General features: G+C 38.7%; 2 protein-coding genes across 2 annotated transcripts; one reads left to right on the forward strand and one right to left on the reverse strand.

Annotated features, from left to right (window-relative positions):
- Positions 1 to 2,640: 2,640 nt before the first annotated feature.
- LOC143852834 (SEC14 cytosolic factor family protein / phosphoglyceride transfer family protein) lies at positions 2,641 to 5,517 on the reverse strand. The gene is made up of 3 exons (XM_077362455.1): positions 5,094 to 5,517; positions 3,879 to 4,143; positions 2,641 to 3,082 (listed from the first exon to the last, which is right to left on the reverse strand). Exons 1-3 carry the CDS (start codon positions 5,305 to 5,307, stop codon positions 2,851 to 2,853), a joined length of 711 nt encoding a protein of 236 aa, XP_077218570.1. The 5' UTR covers positions 5,308 to 5,517; the 3' UTR covers positions 2,641 to 2,850.
- A 6,148-nt stretch (positions 5,518 to 11,665) lies between these two features.
- Positions 11,666 to 13,679, forward strand: LYC (lycopene cyclase). Its single transcript, XM_077362781.1, has one exon. The coding sequence runs from the start codon at positions 12,044 to 12,046 to the stop codon at positions 13,544 to 13,546; it is 1,503 nt and encodes a 500-aa protein (XP_077218896.1). The 5' UTR covers positions 11,666 to 12,043; the 3' UTR covers positions 13,547 to 13,679.
- Positions 13,680 to 17,432: the final 3,753 nt, after the last annotated feature.

A 17,432-nucleotide genomic window follows, 5' to 3' on the forward strand; every position in this document is an offset into this window, starting at 1 on the left:
AGAATCTTTTACCCGTCCGAGACTCATCCTGAGAGTAAAGAGTGGATCTCGTCGAGGCCACAGAAATCCCAACTACAAAAACCAGTAGCAGCACTCCTATTATCCTCAAGGACATTGTGGCGGCCACTTTCAGCCTCTTCTTGGCCAAGGGATGCAGCAATGTGCATTGGGCAACCTACTACCCACACCTCTAGAATTTCTTGTGTATGGGTCGCCTCACTTTCACCTTCCTATCACATTGCACCAAGAATACCATCTATATTTGCTTGTCAAATTCGTGGATGTCGCATCCCAAACGCTGCCAATATTTATTGTCATTACGGGCCTCAACATTTGCATGTCTGTCCATCTACCTTGTCTCACCACATGGGAGATCTTGCTCTTACCTCTCCTAATGCTCTGTGAGTGGTGGACACCGGTGCCACTCATCATATCAGTGTTTAAAAATGCGGTTTCGATGCGGAACGCGGCTGAAGAAAATCCTTGTCGACTCGGTGCGGACGCGATCAAGAACGCGGTTGACGCGGCCAAGTCAAATGGAGGGCTTGGATCATCCAGCCAATTAAAAATGTAAGACTTGCATCATGGGATGATCCCATGATCTAAGCTGTCCATTTGTTGAGCCACAAATTAAATACGTTGTGCCCAAAAATTCATTTCAGTAGGATGATCCAAGCCTTCCATTTGAAGTGGAACGACATATTATGGAAAGCCAATTAAAACTGTAAGGCTAACATTATAGGATGATCTAACCCATCCATTTGATGAGCCACATCATAAATACATTTTGCCCCAAATATCATTTTCATTGGATGATCCCAACCCTCTGATCTATATAGAGGATTCCATAATATGCAGTTTGCACTTCAGATAGTAGGGCTGGGATCGTCCTATTGAAATGAATTTTTGGGCAGAACCTCTTTACGCTCTGACCTATAATAGGCAGCTTGGATCATCCAGAGGCTTACATCATAGGATGATCTAAGCTGTCCATTTGATGGGCAGCTTAGATCATCCAATGTGATATGATGGCAGCTGTCCATTTAAATACGCTATGCCACAAATGTGATATGTGCACCACTTTTTTTTACTCGAGAAAATCACCCCAGCGTGTCTATGACTGTACTTTTACCTAGAGAGGGCTGTCTCAAATAAGAAAAAGGGTTGAATGTATCATTTACATACATTTAGTGATTTAGGATTTCATTTTCGTTTACCTCAAGACAGAAATAAACTTTTCTTCTTCCTCCTTTGCCAACTTACCTCAAGACAAAAGGAAACCTTTCTTCTTCTTCCTCCAAAAACCAGCTTATGATTGCAACAAAAACAGTTGATTCTTCTACCCACCAAAAACCAGTTTATGAAGGCAATGAGAAAAGGGTTTTGCACAAAAACTAAGGTAGATCTGGCTATTTCAGGATGAATGGAAATGGGAATCATATGATATTTTGTTGAAAAAATCAAGATCCGATCATTTTTTTTCTTGTCTTTTTGAAGTTTAGGAGGCACAGATCGCCTAGATTCACAGCTGGTAGATCCCATCTGGAAAAAAAAAGTTTGATTCATGTTTGATTCGGCCCGGACTCGGCGAGTCTGCAACTCCAAAATGCGGTCAACACAAATCCGAGTCGACTCGGCCGAGTTCCAAGCCGAGTCAACGAGTTTTTAAACACTGCATCATATCACAGCTACTGTAACATTAGTTCCATAATTCTTGCAAATTAATGTGTGATGGCTCCTCTCTTCCTATCACTCACATTGGTCGTGTGTCTGTTTCTTCATCTCTAGGTTCCTTTGGCATTCCAGATGTCTATGTTGTCCCTAGCATGATTGTAAATTAATGTATGTGTCAAAGTTTTCTCACTTTCAGTGTTATTTTGTCAACACCCTATTTTGTTCCATAGTTTTAAATTTCCACCGAAATCGACATGAAACGATCGAAATGTTTTTTGTTTCCATCTCCACCGAGGCACAAGAATCTTCCTATTGATTCATAACCAGGCCAAAAAAGAGGCATATGCTGCTCTATGACAAAGTCGGCACAGTCACACTCAAGTTTAAGGACTAAAGCTACAAACAATTGATCTCTACTTCTGGAGATAAATATACCAAGGCTTGCCATACATTTTTCCTTTTATTCCAGGCAGGCAGATTTGTTTTAGAAAAACCAGTCCTATCTTCAATGGACCAGTTGCATTCCCATTCAGTGATCAAGCCTTTCAATTAGTTATTATCACTCTTCTCTTCAGAAAAAGAAGAAGAAGATAATCATTTAATTATCCATCGTCTTACAAAAACAAACCAAAGTACTTTTGCGAAATAAAATACACACCATATAAACTATAGACTCCATATATACTTATATAGTAATCAAATGGGTAACACATCTTAAAGGAATACTATTTCAAGAAAATATAATAAAGCCCCAAAAAAGAGTTAAAATTAAGTGCACTAACAGAAGAAACATAGGGTAAAGCAGCATGTCATACTTCATTTGACAAGATCACCATCTCAAAGGAATACTATTTCAAGCAAACATAATGATGCCCCAAAAAAGAGTGAACTGCAAAAGATTTGATGAAGCCTGCATAGAAACATATACAAGATGCTAAAAGTAAGTGCACTAACAGTCCAGAAACATTAGGCAAAGCAACATACAATACTCTGTTTGATAAGATCACAGGTATACCTTATAACATAAAGCTGAATTTAGTGCAGTAACAGAATTTCGTAAAGCTGAATTTGGTACAGTAACAGAATTTCATACCATAGGACATTCCTGACCACGAAAAAATTATTTTTAATATGTACAAGGGTTGAACTGAAACATTTTCTAAGCAATTGCCAACATCAGGTGAATGTGCGAGAATCCCATCGTCCTTCATACCTCCCGAGCGAATAGCCCATGGATGTAGTCTCAGTAAGATGGAGAGGATCCGGTTCAATTCCATAATCCGTCAGCGGTCTGTACTCAAGAACATTATCATGACTTTGTACAAATTCAGGAATTTCAACCTCTCCTTTAGTTATATCATCCCAAAGATACTGCAGCCGATTGACATACTTGATTTTCCAGTACAAGCTGCAACAAATTTAAACAAAACATAGTAAACATAAAATTTAAATAATGCAAAAAAACATTTTTTTGCTATAAATGGATCTATATTATGATGTCATTGTCACTGTACTGAACAGAATAGTTGTTAGGTGGCCTAGGACTCTGAGCATAAATGTAATATACACGGTGTAAGGGTAGATTTAGTAATTTCCGAAGGCTTTGTTTGGATTGCAAGAATTTTCTGGAAAAATTGGGAAAGCAAAAAATATTTCTAAAACTTCCTACTTTTTTACACACAATAAAAGATGACTTGAATCCACCATATTCAATTCTTACTTAGAGGGGCCTTCAGTTTATGATAATATCGTGATACATTAACCATAATCATATCATTTCCCTCTAAATTAACCATCCATGGTTTGTAGCATCAACACACAAGAAAAAGAAAATGTTGCTGTGACTATACTAGAGTGGCAGATGAGTTATGAACAAGGATTAAGATATTGGAGACACGAAATGTTGTACCCCACAAACCAATATGTATATTTAGTTATAAAAATTGTGTTGGGCGATAATGTGTTGTTTAAGAGGATGCACTCATTCTTCTGTATTGCCTGACTAAAAAAATTGATATGCATCAAGCAATACATACTGGTAATGGAAATTACATGAACCCTGGTTGTGAATAGCTTCCTATGTTACCCATACTATTTTCATATGTAATAAATAATTCAATTTGGTTTCCCAATTATATAAACAACTGGACTTCATTAATATATGCTTCTCAAAAGTTACCACTGTCAATTAAACAAGAACTCACCCTCCACTTAAGAAGAAGCGGCCTAGAGTGGCAAAAACCAGCCTCGAGCGGAGTCCAGGGTGCACAAAGTACACAACATGAAGCCTCTCCTTGTACTCATCAGGAAGTTCTTCATAAATCCACCTCAAGACAGACAGTCCAGGAGAATTGTCATCCTTCTGAACAGTACTATGCATATATACAATGCAGAAAGGCCCCAATGACAATTCATTAATTATCTTCTGAAAAACGTAATTCTTCAAACGTTCTCCACTGATCACAGGAGCTGAAATAGTGCAAAAAAAAAAAACAACCAAAACTCAAAAGTCAGAACCTATTCTAACGAAATTATAAACAAATAAAAAAAATAGGTATCTAAATTATCCATCCAATTATTGCGAAATTCAGGTAAATTAGGTCCCTATCAGAGAGATCATCTAGGGAAAAGAGGGACTTTATTTTTTTTCCTTTTTTGTGGGACCTCAAGATTTACATAAATGTAAGCCCGAACAATAATGAAATCTTCATAAATCCAAAGTACAAGAATTGATGGCGACAAGGATGGGTTAGTTTGAACACATTATCGAAGAGCATATTGATTTTGTTCAACTATTCGATCATTAATGCATTTTGATGCGAAAACTCGTATTTCGTTCCCACTTGGATCACAATGGATTTTAAAGGTGGGATTCGAATGATTGCGACCACTATTTTTGAAGAACATGAAAAGGTAATGTCAACTATGTTTTTCAACAAGATTATGACCAATAAGATTTGGGACCCGGGCGTAATACATTATTTTCTCCAATAATTCAACCTTGAGGACAAGGTTGATTTCAAGGCAGGAGGAATGTTACATGCCTAGATGGGTCCCACTTGAGGTGGAATAAATTAGCTTAGATTTTAGCAACTTGTAGGATTTGCTTTGCAGTTGTTTGGTATGTGTAAGATTCTTAGAGATAAGGGTTAAGGTTTCTAGATCGGCTCGGGAGGAGTTTTAGATGAAGTGGTAAGTGTATTTTCTACTTAAAAATAATAACATGTAACCAGTCTTTTTGAAATTAATGAAGAAACTTGTTCAAGAAAGAAGAAAGTGTGTCTTTGTGAACAAAGGAGGATTGATCCCTCCCTCGAAGTAGATCAAGAGGCTGATCTTCCCTCTCACGTTGCAAACATAACATAGGGGAAAAGAAAACTGTTTGTAAACAAGAAAAGGAATTGAGAAAAGAATTAGACCTGGGAAGTATTTGCCGACAATTCGGAAGATTCGGTTGCCGTATTTATCGGAACCCTCGATTCGGAAGGCCTGCAATAAGTCGAGATCGGAAAAATCATCGACTGTGGGGAGAGAAGAAGGGCAGTCGTGATAAACTTCGCTATCTCCCAACAGGGATCGAGCATCGACGCCGAGATCAGAAGCCAACACCACCACTGAGAAATTATCCCCCATTCTCTCTCTCTCTCTCTCTCTCTCTCTCTCTCTCTCTCTAAACTGAAACAGATGAAAAGAAGCAGAAGAAGAGGGCTGAAATGCAAATAGGGTTGCGTTGCCGCCCCTTGAAAATGATAATAGGGGGTATGGAATTCACCTGGACACCCCTTTCTGTCTATGTCCTCAAGCGTGAATAGGATTTAAGTTTTGAGACTTCTGCCCCAATAAGTCCTTCTACGTCGCTTCGTTTGGTTGCAAGTAAAAATAAAATTCCATTGAATTTTTATGAAAAAGGTATATGACAAGGGAGGCGACAAGCATTTTTAGACAAGGGTGTCATTATTAGTGGAGATTGAGGGAAGAGAGAGAGAGTACCATTCCCAAGAAAGTTACATAGAAGACTTCCAAGATAATGCAAATGACCTCCCTTTTTCTTTTTCCACAAAAATCTAATGGATATTTGTTTTTTTACTAGCAACCAAACAGGTGACCAATGGGAGAGCCAAACAATGAGAATGTGTCATGTGTACTTTTTTAGTAAGTTTAAGTGAAGGGCTCCCTTGCATTAATGAGGTGAAATGCCGCCCGCATTGGTTGAGACTCACGAAAGCGCATTTATAATGGCACCCAAAATGTAAAAGTCAAAGGTAATTAGGGCCGGTTTGGATACCCCTTGATTTTGGATTTGGATTACATATTTACAAATTTGAGAATTTGAAATCCAAAATTTTCAAATTTGTTAATTATTTGTTTAGATGATCTTGTGCGGATTTGTAAATCAAATCCAAAATTTTTAATCTTTTGTTTGGCTACTCCTTGGATTTGAATTTTAAATCTCACAAATAAAAATAAAAATAAGTCTTATTTATTGGGAAATAATAAAATATATCTATCTCATGTAAAATGATCTAATTGCCACTCTCACAAAAAATTGTCAAAATACTCTTATCTCGTAAGAAATGACTAAAATGTCCTTGTCTCATGGAAAATGAGCAAAGTGCCTCCTCATACAAATAACTAAAGTACACATATCTAATGAAAAATATAAAAAATAACCATATGTCAAGTAAAATGACTCAAGTACCCCTCTGTCATAGAAAATGAAAATGAGCAAAGTGCCTCCTCATACAAAATAACCACAGGACATCTAATAATGAAAATATTAAAAGCAACGATATGTCGTGTGAAATGACTAAAGTACCCCTTTGTCACAGAAAAATGAAAATGAGCAAAGTGCTCATACAAAATAACCACAGTACACATATCTAATGGAAAAATATCAAAAGTAGTCATATGTTATGTGAAATGACCAAAGTACCACTCTGTCACAAAAAAAAAAAACAAAAAACCAACATAAAAAACCAGCTCCAATCCACCACCAACGTCTCCCTGAACTCTCCATTAGTTTCTCCTTGAAATGTCTGCGTGGATAGATTCTCCATTGTGTTGTCCTGCCATGTTATCCTCCTACTACAATCAAACAATGGAGACAAACATAACTTAAATGCCACAATAAAAAGGAACTATCATACACAAACAAAAAGAGTTCCTGAAAAAGAATATAGAGAATACATACAAAGAGTTCCTTCTCAAACAATTCCACACTGAAAGTATATTCAAGTGTGGATAAACACACCGGAATATACCAAACTAGAAATATGTTCAAGTCGAGTACCACATTGGAAGTATACCCTAGAGTTGATAGCCACAGTGGAAGTATATTCAAGTGTGGAAAAACACACTGGAATATACCCTATTGTGGATAGCCTCACTAGAAACTTGATAAAGTATGGATGACCACACTACAAATATGTTCAAGTGCGGGGGGCCAGGCTTGAAATATGTCTTTAGTTGTGGTTAGCCATACCGAAATTGTTCCCTAGCCTGGATATGCACACTAGGAATATGAACAAGAGTGGAAAACCAAACTAGATGCATATCCAAGTGCGGAGAACCCCACTGAAACATGCCCTAGTGTGGTTAACCACTCTAGTAAATTAATCCTGGATGACCACACTGAAAACCTGCCCAAGAGTGGATAAGTACACTGAAAACCTATTTGAGTGTTGATAGCCATACTGGAGACCTAATTAGGTGTGAATAGTCACATTGGAAGCATGATGAAAAGTACAGTGAAAATTGCACTGGAGACCTAGGTGTGAATAGTCGTGATGGATCCCCCTTCTTACTTTACAAAACGGATTCCGTTCTGCTATCCACGAGGAGAACACCTTCATTCTATTTTTTGGGTAATGGGTCTTTCAATTTAGGCAATGTTTGGCCACCATGAAAAAATATCCCATGGAATATTTGCGGCACAAGTTGCAAGAGATGGACGGAAGATACAGACACTTGAGAGCGTGAGAGTGAGGGGGCATGAAAAGCTCCTAAAAGTTATGAAAAAAAAAAAAGGGGGATATTTTTTAGGAATTTTTTGTTCTATCTCTAGACCTGGCAAAAAGTGACCCGGATCCGCAGGTCCACCCGCCCTGCCCGTAAATTACGGGTCCGGGTCACCAATCAGTGACCCGTTTGAAATTGACCCGCGGGTCCACCCAGCCCTTCAAAACTGGGCCGGGCTGGGTGGACCCGTGGGTGCCCGTAGAGAGGTGCAAAAGGTTTTATTTTGGCACTTTTTGGCATTTTTTTTTCTCGTAACTGTCATAATTTTTGCTTTTTCTATGTAGTTTTTTCCTGTAATTGTCATATTTTAGAACATTCTTTCGGTTTTTTTTTCGTAATTTTTCTACTTTGCTTCCATTTTTCCGTAATTTCTCATTTAAAACTTAGTACCTATTATTACTTATAGCTATTATTTATGGCTAGCCACCTTTTCACAAATCGTACTTCTGCAAATCTTTGCAATTTGCACCACGTCGGCAATAAGACAAATCTCTCAAACAGTCAACATAAATGGTTGGCGAAGGTGGCTAGCAAATCCCTATACAAACATAAAAAATCTAAAAAAAATATGTCAAAAATCCGGGTAACCTGCCGGTCGACCCGGTCTATACGGGCCGGGTGCGGGTCCAAGCTTAGTGACCCATAAAATTTCCGGGTTATTTTGACCCGGACCCGTACGGGCCGAGTCAAACCCGGCCCGGCCCGACCGTTTGCCAGGTCTAGCTATCTCTACTCTCACCTACTCAATTCTCTCCAAGTCCTTCTTTCTCGGACAGTTGGGCTTACGAATATTCCACGAAATAATTTTTCATGATTGCCAAACATGGCCATATACCTAAAGTTAGCTTAAATTTGCCAAACATGGCCATATACCTAAAGTTAGCTTAAAGTTTTAAGGGTTTTGCTAATGACTACCCTAAGGGCATCAAGTGCATTGGAAATGATATTTTCCAATCAATTTACACGTATTTTCAGTCTTTTACATCTATTTTACGATTTCTTTATGAAAATGTGTGGAAAATATCATTTCCAATGCAACCAATTTTTAAAACAAGTGTAAAACAAATTTTATGCCCACTAAAGACGATGACGGTAAATGCTCCACTAACTTCAGTTGACTTAAAGTGGACTCTCCATTATCACCGTAATGTGAGTGGGATGGCGTTTGCCAACAGCTATTCAATTTCAAGTTTTCAAACACCCAAAACCCAATTTCTTCTTAATCTCTCTTCTCATGCTATGCCCACTCCCTCCCTCTTATGTCCCTCCCTCAAAACCGGGCCCACGAATATTCCATGAATATTTTTTCCAATGTTTTTTTTAAAGGGTTTTGTTAACGAGTGAGCATTGAAAATGTAAATGTAAACATTGTTTGAGAAAAAAAGACTCAAAAGCCACGTAAATTTATCGTAAATTTACATTTTCAATGCATCAATTATTGCACATTTACATTTTCAATGCACCTTAACGAGTGCCCCCTCGTTAACTGCCTGTAGTGTACTTTTTGAAAAACAAAGGGACTATAAGGGCTTACACCATATAAAAACTCCGTTAACAAAACCCTTTTATAAAATATTAAAGAGCTGTGAAGAAATTTTCATTTATAAAATATAATAGATAAAGGTAACTTTATATTTATAAGGTTTTAAATAGCTTTAGGGGTCCCCAAGGTTTCCCATGTATAGGTAAGTGATATATTCCCCCCCCCCCCCCCCCCCCTCCTATACTTGGGACAACCTCGTCTAGTGTAAAAGAATAGTCATAAATAGCCCTAGACGAGGCTGTCCCAAGTAAAAAGTGGGGTGAATATATCATCGTTCCCCAACCGACCCCTCCAATGTAAAAGAATAATCATAAATACACTGGGACTATCCCAAGTAATCAAGGGGCGAAAAGAATAGTGATAAATACACCGGGACTATCCCAAGTAAAAAGGGGCGAATATATCATCGCTTGAGATTTTATATGGTGTAAGGGCTTACAACAATACGGTAGGGGTACCGCCCTTGATATTTGATCCAACAGCAGCTCACTTTTTGAGGAGCTGCTGTTGGATTAGACATCAAGGATGGTACTTCCACCATACAAAGGCCTTATTGTTGTAAGCCCTTACACCATATAATTTCTCTCATCGCTTCCCTACAAATTATCCATAGAATGTGGCTCATCCACATTGTCCCCACCCCAGTCAAATCAGCATTACCGATGATATAGGCATCGGCCAATATTTTTTTCCTTTGAGAACTGATATGGACACCTCCATAGTTCGGCAGCACTTTATACACTTTTATTGATTAGATGTCCATTGATTTTTTTTTGAGTAGAATACTTCTTAAAAGACTAATGGCGGTTAGGCTCTTTTCCTAACATTCAGTTATGGGCCCATGAGTGCCACGTGGACATGATTAGGTCCAATGCTCCGATCAAGAACCACAAATGAAGCCCAATTCCTCCAATCCCATCCTGATCAGATGGCTCTCATCCTATTATCTATCAAGCTTTGTTTGGGTTCCGCTGAGAAAAGCTAAACCATTTATTTTTGTAGTTCTTTATCTTCACTTTCTAAACGAGATCAATACCATGGGGTTGACTTGTGATGTGTCAACAAGATCAATGGTCTTAATTATACATACATGTCCTGTTGTGGGGCCCAAAATTTGATCCTAACATTGATCCGTGAGGACATTTTGCTTAGGCATGTTTATTTTTTATTGGGCAGTGATAAATCGACTCCCCAAATGGATGAATCGACTCCCCATGTGTCTATCTCTCTCCTCTTTCTCTCTCTAACCTAAAGGAGAGAGAAAGACACATGGGGAGTCAATTTATCAATTTGGGGAGTCGATTTATCACTCCTCTTTTTTATTTTGAGATTATTGTACTCAAAATTAAGGCCGTGTTTGTTTTGGATTTTGAGAACCGATTATGACTCCAAAACTGATGATTGAACTAGAAAAATTCAATAATCAGTTTTGGAGTCACAATTTCTCAAAATCCAAAACAAGCACGGTCTAAATGTAATGTACTCAAAATTGATTCTCAAAATCTAAAGGTCCGTTTTGTTTTGGTGCCATTTGTTTTATATTGTGAGTCCAAACTGATTATGGACTCAAAATTATGATTAATTTTAAGTCCAATAATTGGGTGGGTGATGATATTTTCACCCTGCTGCATTACACATGCACCCCTCTTATAACATGATTCAACGTCAAAAAGTGTTAAAATTGCCCACTTTTTCACGTCAAATCACGCTACAAGGAGAGCGTGCACGTAATGGAGAGGAGTGAAAATATCATCTCCCTAATTGGTTTTGGACTTGCAATCAAGGGCGATGCCACTTGAAAGAAAAGGAGGACAATTGCCCCCCTTAATTTTTTGAAAAAAAAAAAACCTTTATTTTTTAATATTTTTTTATACTTACCTCCTTTTTAAAAAAATATGCCCCCCTTTCCAATCATTCATAAGATAGAAAATAAGTTTAAAAATTTAATTTTATCATCTTTATCTCCCTTTTTGTGCAAAATTTACTATAATTTTTGCCCCCTTTGCAAAATTTCAGATAGAAATTTTTTCTATCTTAATTTTAAGATAGATAATTACTATAATTTTTGCCCCGCTTGTGCAAAATTTATGGCATCGCCCTGCTCGCAATCACTTGTCATAATATCTCAAAAGAACAGCGCCTTTGTATTTTGAGAACCCATTGTCCTAAACTGATTATTGGACTAAAAAATAAATATGAAAATTTAATTGCAATAATCAGTTTAGGGCTCACAGTCTGTTCTCAAAATCGAAAACGAACGTGGCCTTAGGTTGTCTCTTTGTGAATTGCTAAAGACCTGTTAAAAGCTAATTATAAGAGTGTTAATTAAAGAGAGAAATGTTATTTGGACAGCTGAAAAAAGAGGGTAACGTCATTATTCTGCTACCATTATCGTTTTTTGTTTTTTATTTTTATATTATATATCTAAAATTCCGGACACTTATTTATTCGCTGAGAATGGACCTCACAAGCACCATGTCCATGTATCTCAATCTTCTCTGTAACTCCTCTCAGTTTCTCCAAATTCACGAATATGCCCATCTCTCCACAGAGATGACTCCTCTCCATCTTTATCGGTAAATATCTTCTGATTTTAGGCAATTTCCTTTTTATGTCGTATCTCTTCTAAGCCATGCCCCTGAATCTTCACACTTACTAGAAATACATTTCAGATTCTGACGAGTTTTGTGAATTTCTCAAAACCCAGCTCAGTTTTTGGGTAATTCACAAAACCCATCTCAGATTTTGAGTAATTCACAAAACCCATCTCAGATTTTGAGTAATTCACAAAACCCATCTCAGATTTCCATGGATACCCTCCTCAGAACACATAATAAGCTTGAATTGCTGCACCCACTACATGGGTTCTTAGAAAAACACTCTGCAGTGCTCCAATACCAGGATTTTCGATTTGGTACCAAGAAATCCCATCAGAAATTGTGTAGAAATAGTTGTACTAGGGCCAAGAGTAGTGCTCTTTTGGAGCTTGTTCCAGACACCAGGAAGGAGATTCTTGAATTAGAGCTCCCTATGTATGATCCATCAAAGGGGCTTGTCATGGATTTGGTGGTTGTTGGTGGCGGTCCCGCTGGGCTTTCCGTTGCCCAGCGGGTCTCCGAGGCAGGCCTCTCAGTCTGTTCAATAGACCCATCACCTAAATTGATCTGGCCCAACAATTACGGTGTCTGGGTCGACGAGTTCGAAGCCATGGATCTGCTTGATTGCATCGACACCACCTGGTCAGGTGCTGTCGTTTATGTCGATGACCTATCAAAGAAGTATTTGGATAGGCCTTATGGTAGGGTGAATAGGAAGCAACTCAAATCGAAAATGATGCAAAAGTGCGTATCAAACGGTGTAAGGTTCCATCAAGCGAAGGTTATTAAGGTTGTTCATGAGGAGTCCAAGTCCCTTTTGATTTGCAACGATGGAATCACGGTTCAAGCTACCGTTGTCCTTGATGCCACCGGGTTCTCGAGGGCTCTGGTTCAATATGATAAGCCGTATAACCCCGGGTACCAAGTGGCTTATGGGATCTTAGCGGAGGTAGAAGAACACCCATTTGAATTGGATAAGATGGTCTTCATGGATTGGAGGGATTCACATCTGAACAATAAGAGGATTTTGAAAGAGAAGAATTGTCGAATCCCCACATTTTTGTATGCAATGCCTTTCTCAAAGAACAGGATATTTTTAGAAGAGACGTCTCTAGTTGCTCGACCGGGTGTGGCGATGGAAGATATACAGGAAAGGATGGAGGCTAGATTGAGGCATTTGGGTATACGAGTAAAGAGCATTGAAGAGGACGAGCGGTGTGTTATTCCAATGGGAGGACCCCTCCCAGTGCTTCCTCAGAGGGTTGTAGGGATAGGTGGGACTGCTGGTATGGTGCATCCGTCTACTGGGTACATGGTAGCAAGGACACTTGCAGCAGCTCCAATAGTTGCAGACTCGATTGTTCGATACCTCAGTTCCGAACAAATGTATTTTGGGAATGAACTATCTGCTGAAGTTTGGAAAGATTTGTGGCCTATAGAGAGGAGACGGCAAAGGGAATTCTTCTGCTTTGGTATGGATATTCTGCTTAAGCTTGATTTAAAAGCGACAAGGAGGTTTTTCGATGCATTTTTTGATCTTGAACCTTATTATTGGCATGGATTTTTGTCATCCAGATTGTTTCTTCCTGAGCTTGTGTATTTTGGACTTTCTCTGTTCTCACACGCCTCTAATATTTCTAGGCTAGAGATAATGGCTAAGGGTACTATTCCTTTGGGAAAATTGATTAGGAACTTGGTGCAAGATAGAGATTAGGATGTTTGAGATTTGCTTCTATTGTAAGTTCATGTGTAATGATGTATCTGTATACAAAGGCATGTTTTTCTTTCAACCTTAAATGTCCATTTAAATGCTTTGACATAGTTGTTGAACTTCTTACTTTCTTAAATCGTGTCACTGGAGACTGTCTAACTTGGCTTGTAGTTTTTGGGGCTTCTCTGATCTTGCATGCCTTACATAATTAATTTATATGATCAAGGTAATGGAAAAGTGACCATTTAGTTGGTAAATATGCTCAACAGCTTGTTAAAAGAAGATTATAATGCCAAAGATATGTTCTATTGTATGATAAACCAATTTATCTAAGAGTTTCTTTTCTCTTATTCTTAATTGTATAGGCAGTTACCATTCGGAAAATAAAACTTCTAGGCAGATCCTTTCCAAGGGTTGGGTGCTTGTAGCACTTCTCTTGAATGGGATCATGATTTTGACTCGAAGGATTTTACACTTGTAATAAGATGATTTTGATTTGTACACACATGCACATATACTTAGTAGCTGTTTTAAAGTTCCCCGAGTCAATAACAATCATTGACTCGCTCGAGTGACTCAACTCGGTTTTACCTTGGGCAAGCTCCTGTCAGAGTACAAGTTTTTTAACACTGCTTACTACACTATTATCAGTTGCTAAATTGAAGATCCTGAGTAGTTATGTTGTTTTTAGGGGTTTTCTTACATGCATTTGCTTAAATAGAGAAGTGGTTGATTGCACTGCTTTTTCCTGGTTTTGAAATTCCATTTTCTGACGAGGATCGCTCTGGAAAGACAGTAGATTTTAGGAAGTGATTCAGTTGATTGTATTGCTAGAAAGGCTGCAAAAATGTGGATATCATACGATCGCTTGTCTTCATCTTCTGAAATGTTGGAGGTTGTGGCATGGATGTTGGGTTCTGGAACTGTTATTACTCAACCAAAATCAATTTTATGTTATTATCAAGCAAAAGTCCTTTACCATTAAAAAAAAAAAATCAAGCAGAAGACCTTCAACCTTTAGATTTCACTAAAATATTTGTCTTTCATTCCACAAAAAAAAAAAAAAAAATCATTTCAAAATTTTTTTGTCTTCAAATGCCGGTAGTGTAGACCTGTTTCTTTATGCGGTCCCTTCTGCAACTGCTTTTAACACTGCGGACACCCATTTCCAATGTGATAGAATGGTAATGTGTCCTGGCTACATGAGCTAATAAATGGTAACAAGCTTTTGTCATCCTGGCCCCTGCATCCATTTCTGAGCAACTTTGCTGTATTCGACCTTTGAGATGATTCCTATCTTCTCATGACACATCAGTAGACCTGGCAAAAAGTGACCCGGACCCGCGGTCCACCCGACTCGCCTGTAATTTACGTGTCCGGGTCACCAGTTAGTGACCCGTTTGAAATTTGACACGGCCCGTACGGGTCACGTCAAAACTGGCCCGGGCCGGGTGGACCCGTGGGTGCCAGCAAAAACTCACATGATTTAGATTTTATATGGTGTAAGCCCTTATGATCCCATATTTTTCAGATTGTACTGTATGGAGTATGGACCACATCTTAGGATGATCTAAACCGTTCATGTGATGCAACACAACTTAAATAGGTTGTGTCCCAAAAATCATTTCCTTAGGATGATCCTAGCCCTCCGATCTATAGAGGTTTCCACAAATAATAATATGCGATTCCTACATAGATCAGAGAGTTAGGATCATCCTATGGAAATGATTTTTTGGCTCAACCTATTTACGTTATTGCCCATCACATAGACGATTTGGATCATCCTATTATAGTGTGGGAAAAAAACAACAAAGAAAAAAGAAAAAAAGTGGGTGACCCGTTGGTCGACCCTGTTAGAGTTGGTGCCCTAAAACCCAGTATATTTCGCATGTTAATCAATAAAAGTTTTTTTTCATGACAATTTATGGGTACTAAAAGTTAAATATGTGTGACATGCTACTTGTTATTGACACGTATTTGTCCTTAGGTAGCAAAGTAGGAAACCCATGCTCATGGATTCACAGATCCTAGGGAGCAAGGAGATATGGGATTCCGGTTCTTTGCAGACCTTAATAGTTCCTAGTTGGGGTTGAGGTTGGACACCTCCTCCTGTATACAACTAGCATGTATCTTGCCCACATACACGAGATGTGGAGTGACTTATCTTAATCACTCGGGTGGTGGACCTAAGCAAGATAGAATGGGTACGACGATGAGATTACGTACTGAACATGATTACATTAGAATAGCTTATGGACAGGAGACAGTTGAGCTATTCTACTAGACATGATCCTTTATATATCTTCCGACCCGAGGGGTCATATTGGTCTGTTGGTGAGTCTCTCATTTTTTGGTCTATCTAACTGTGATTCTCTCGGAGTCACCAGAGGGTAGTATTGGAGTGTTGGACAAACCTTCGAGGTCAATAGCAGTGTTTAAAAACTCCTTGACTAGGCAAGGAACTCCCCCGAGTCGACTCCTTTTTACCTCGGCCGCATTCCGCGTTTCACCACATCCGCGTTCCGCGTTTTGCCTTACAGAGTCAATAAACTCCTTTGACTCTCCCGAATTATGACCTTGTCAACCGTGTTAACCGCGTTCTAGGCCGCGTCCGCGCCGAGTCAACAAGGATTTTTCTTGGCCGCGTTCCGCATCAAATCCGCTTTTTTAAACACTGGTCAATAGTGACATGGAATTCTCCACCTATTTTATAGGATAACATCTACGGTTTTGGTCAGAGCAGTAGGCCTAGAAAAATACCTGGCTAGGTGGATTTGATAAAGTGTATATTAAAAGGATTTCACAAAATAAGTTTTGAAATGGTTTTGCCAAATGCATTTGCGGGCCAATACTGCTTGACTGAAAGGTATACCATGAGTGAGCCCAGGGGGTAGTTGATGTCCACGCCCGGTAGGACTCAACTCAGTAGATGTGGACTTGGAGAAAGAACTTGCACATTTGATGTGATTAGGGGTATGATGATTTGACAGTTATCTTCAGGGTTACATCACGATGGAGGCCACTGACTCAATGTGATAGTAGCATTGGCTACGGAGCAATAATTGCAGTGGGGCCCACTTGTGGGTTATGCAGAATCTACCGTTGAATCCCTGCTATGATCCCACTCACTACTCGATTGACCTATTTTAATCTATTAGATAGAGGTCCCGCATTTATTTTATTGCTTACACGAACTAGTTTCATGGCATTGGATGCATTAAAAGGATATACACAATGTATATAGTGTATATACACTATGGGATACATTGGGAATACCACAATGGTTAAGTATCAATTATAAGGGTATTTTGGGAATATCATACATTATATTGGAGCTATAATCCTATTGGATTGGATTTGATTGCATAATTTGATTGTGAATTAAATGTGAAATGCAATGGGAATTTGAATTGGATAAGTGGGCCCACATGGGACGAATTTGGGTGGGACCCATTGCCACACGCCCCCATGTGGTGTGCCATTATCAATTTGGAATTCAAATAATATTTAGAATATTATTGCTTGGTTTTTTTTCTCAAATTAAAGCATAATATGTGAAATTGGAAAGAGAGAGAGAAAGAAAGAAGAAACAAACCAAAATTAGAAACTTGGGAACCATATGGGCAACCTTGCAAAGCAAGCAAACCCTAGGTGGACGTCCCATGTGGGTTGCCATAATGGGGACTTGCTTGCTTTGCCCAATTGGAGGTTCCAATTGTGGCTAGTTTCCAGTGTTTGTGAGATTTCTCTGACTAACTTTGGATTGTGCATATGAAAATTGAGAACTCTATAAATATAAGATATATTGCTGGAGTTTATAAGAGCTCTTCCATAATTCCATGTGCTGGAAATTCGTAGAGACACCCCAAAGTCTTTCTCTTCTTCTTCT

This window comes from Tasmannia lanceolata, unplaced genomic scaffold (assembly GCF_043159265.1).
Source record: "Tasmannia lanceolata isolate RefF3 unplaced genomic scaffold, GAP_Taslan_0.1 ptg000019l, whole genome shotgun sequence".
NCBI classification, from domain to species: domain Eukaryota; kingdom Viridiplantae; phylum Streptophyta; class Magnoliopsida; order Canellales; family Winteraceae; genus Tasmannia; species Tasmannia lanceolata.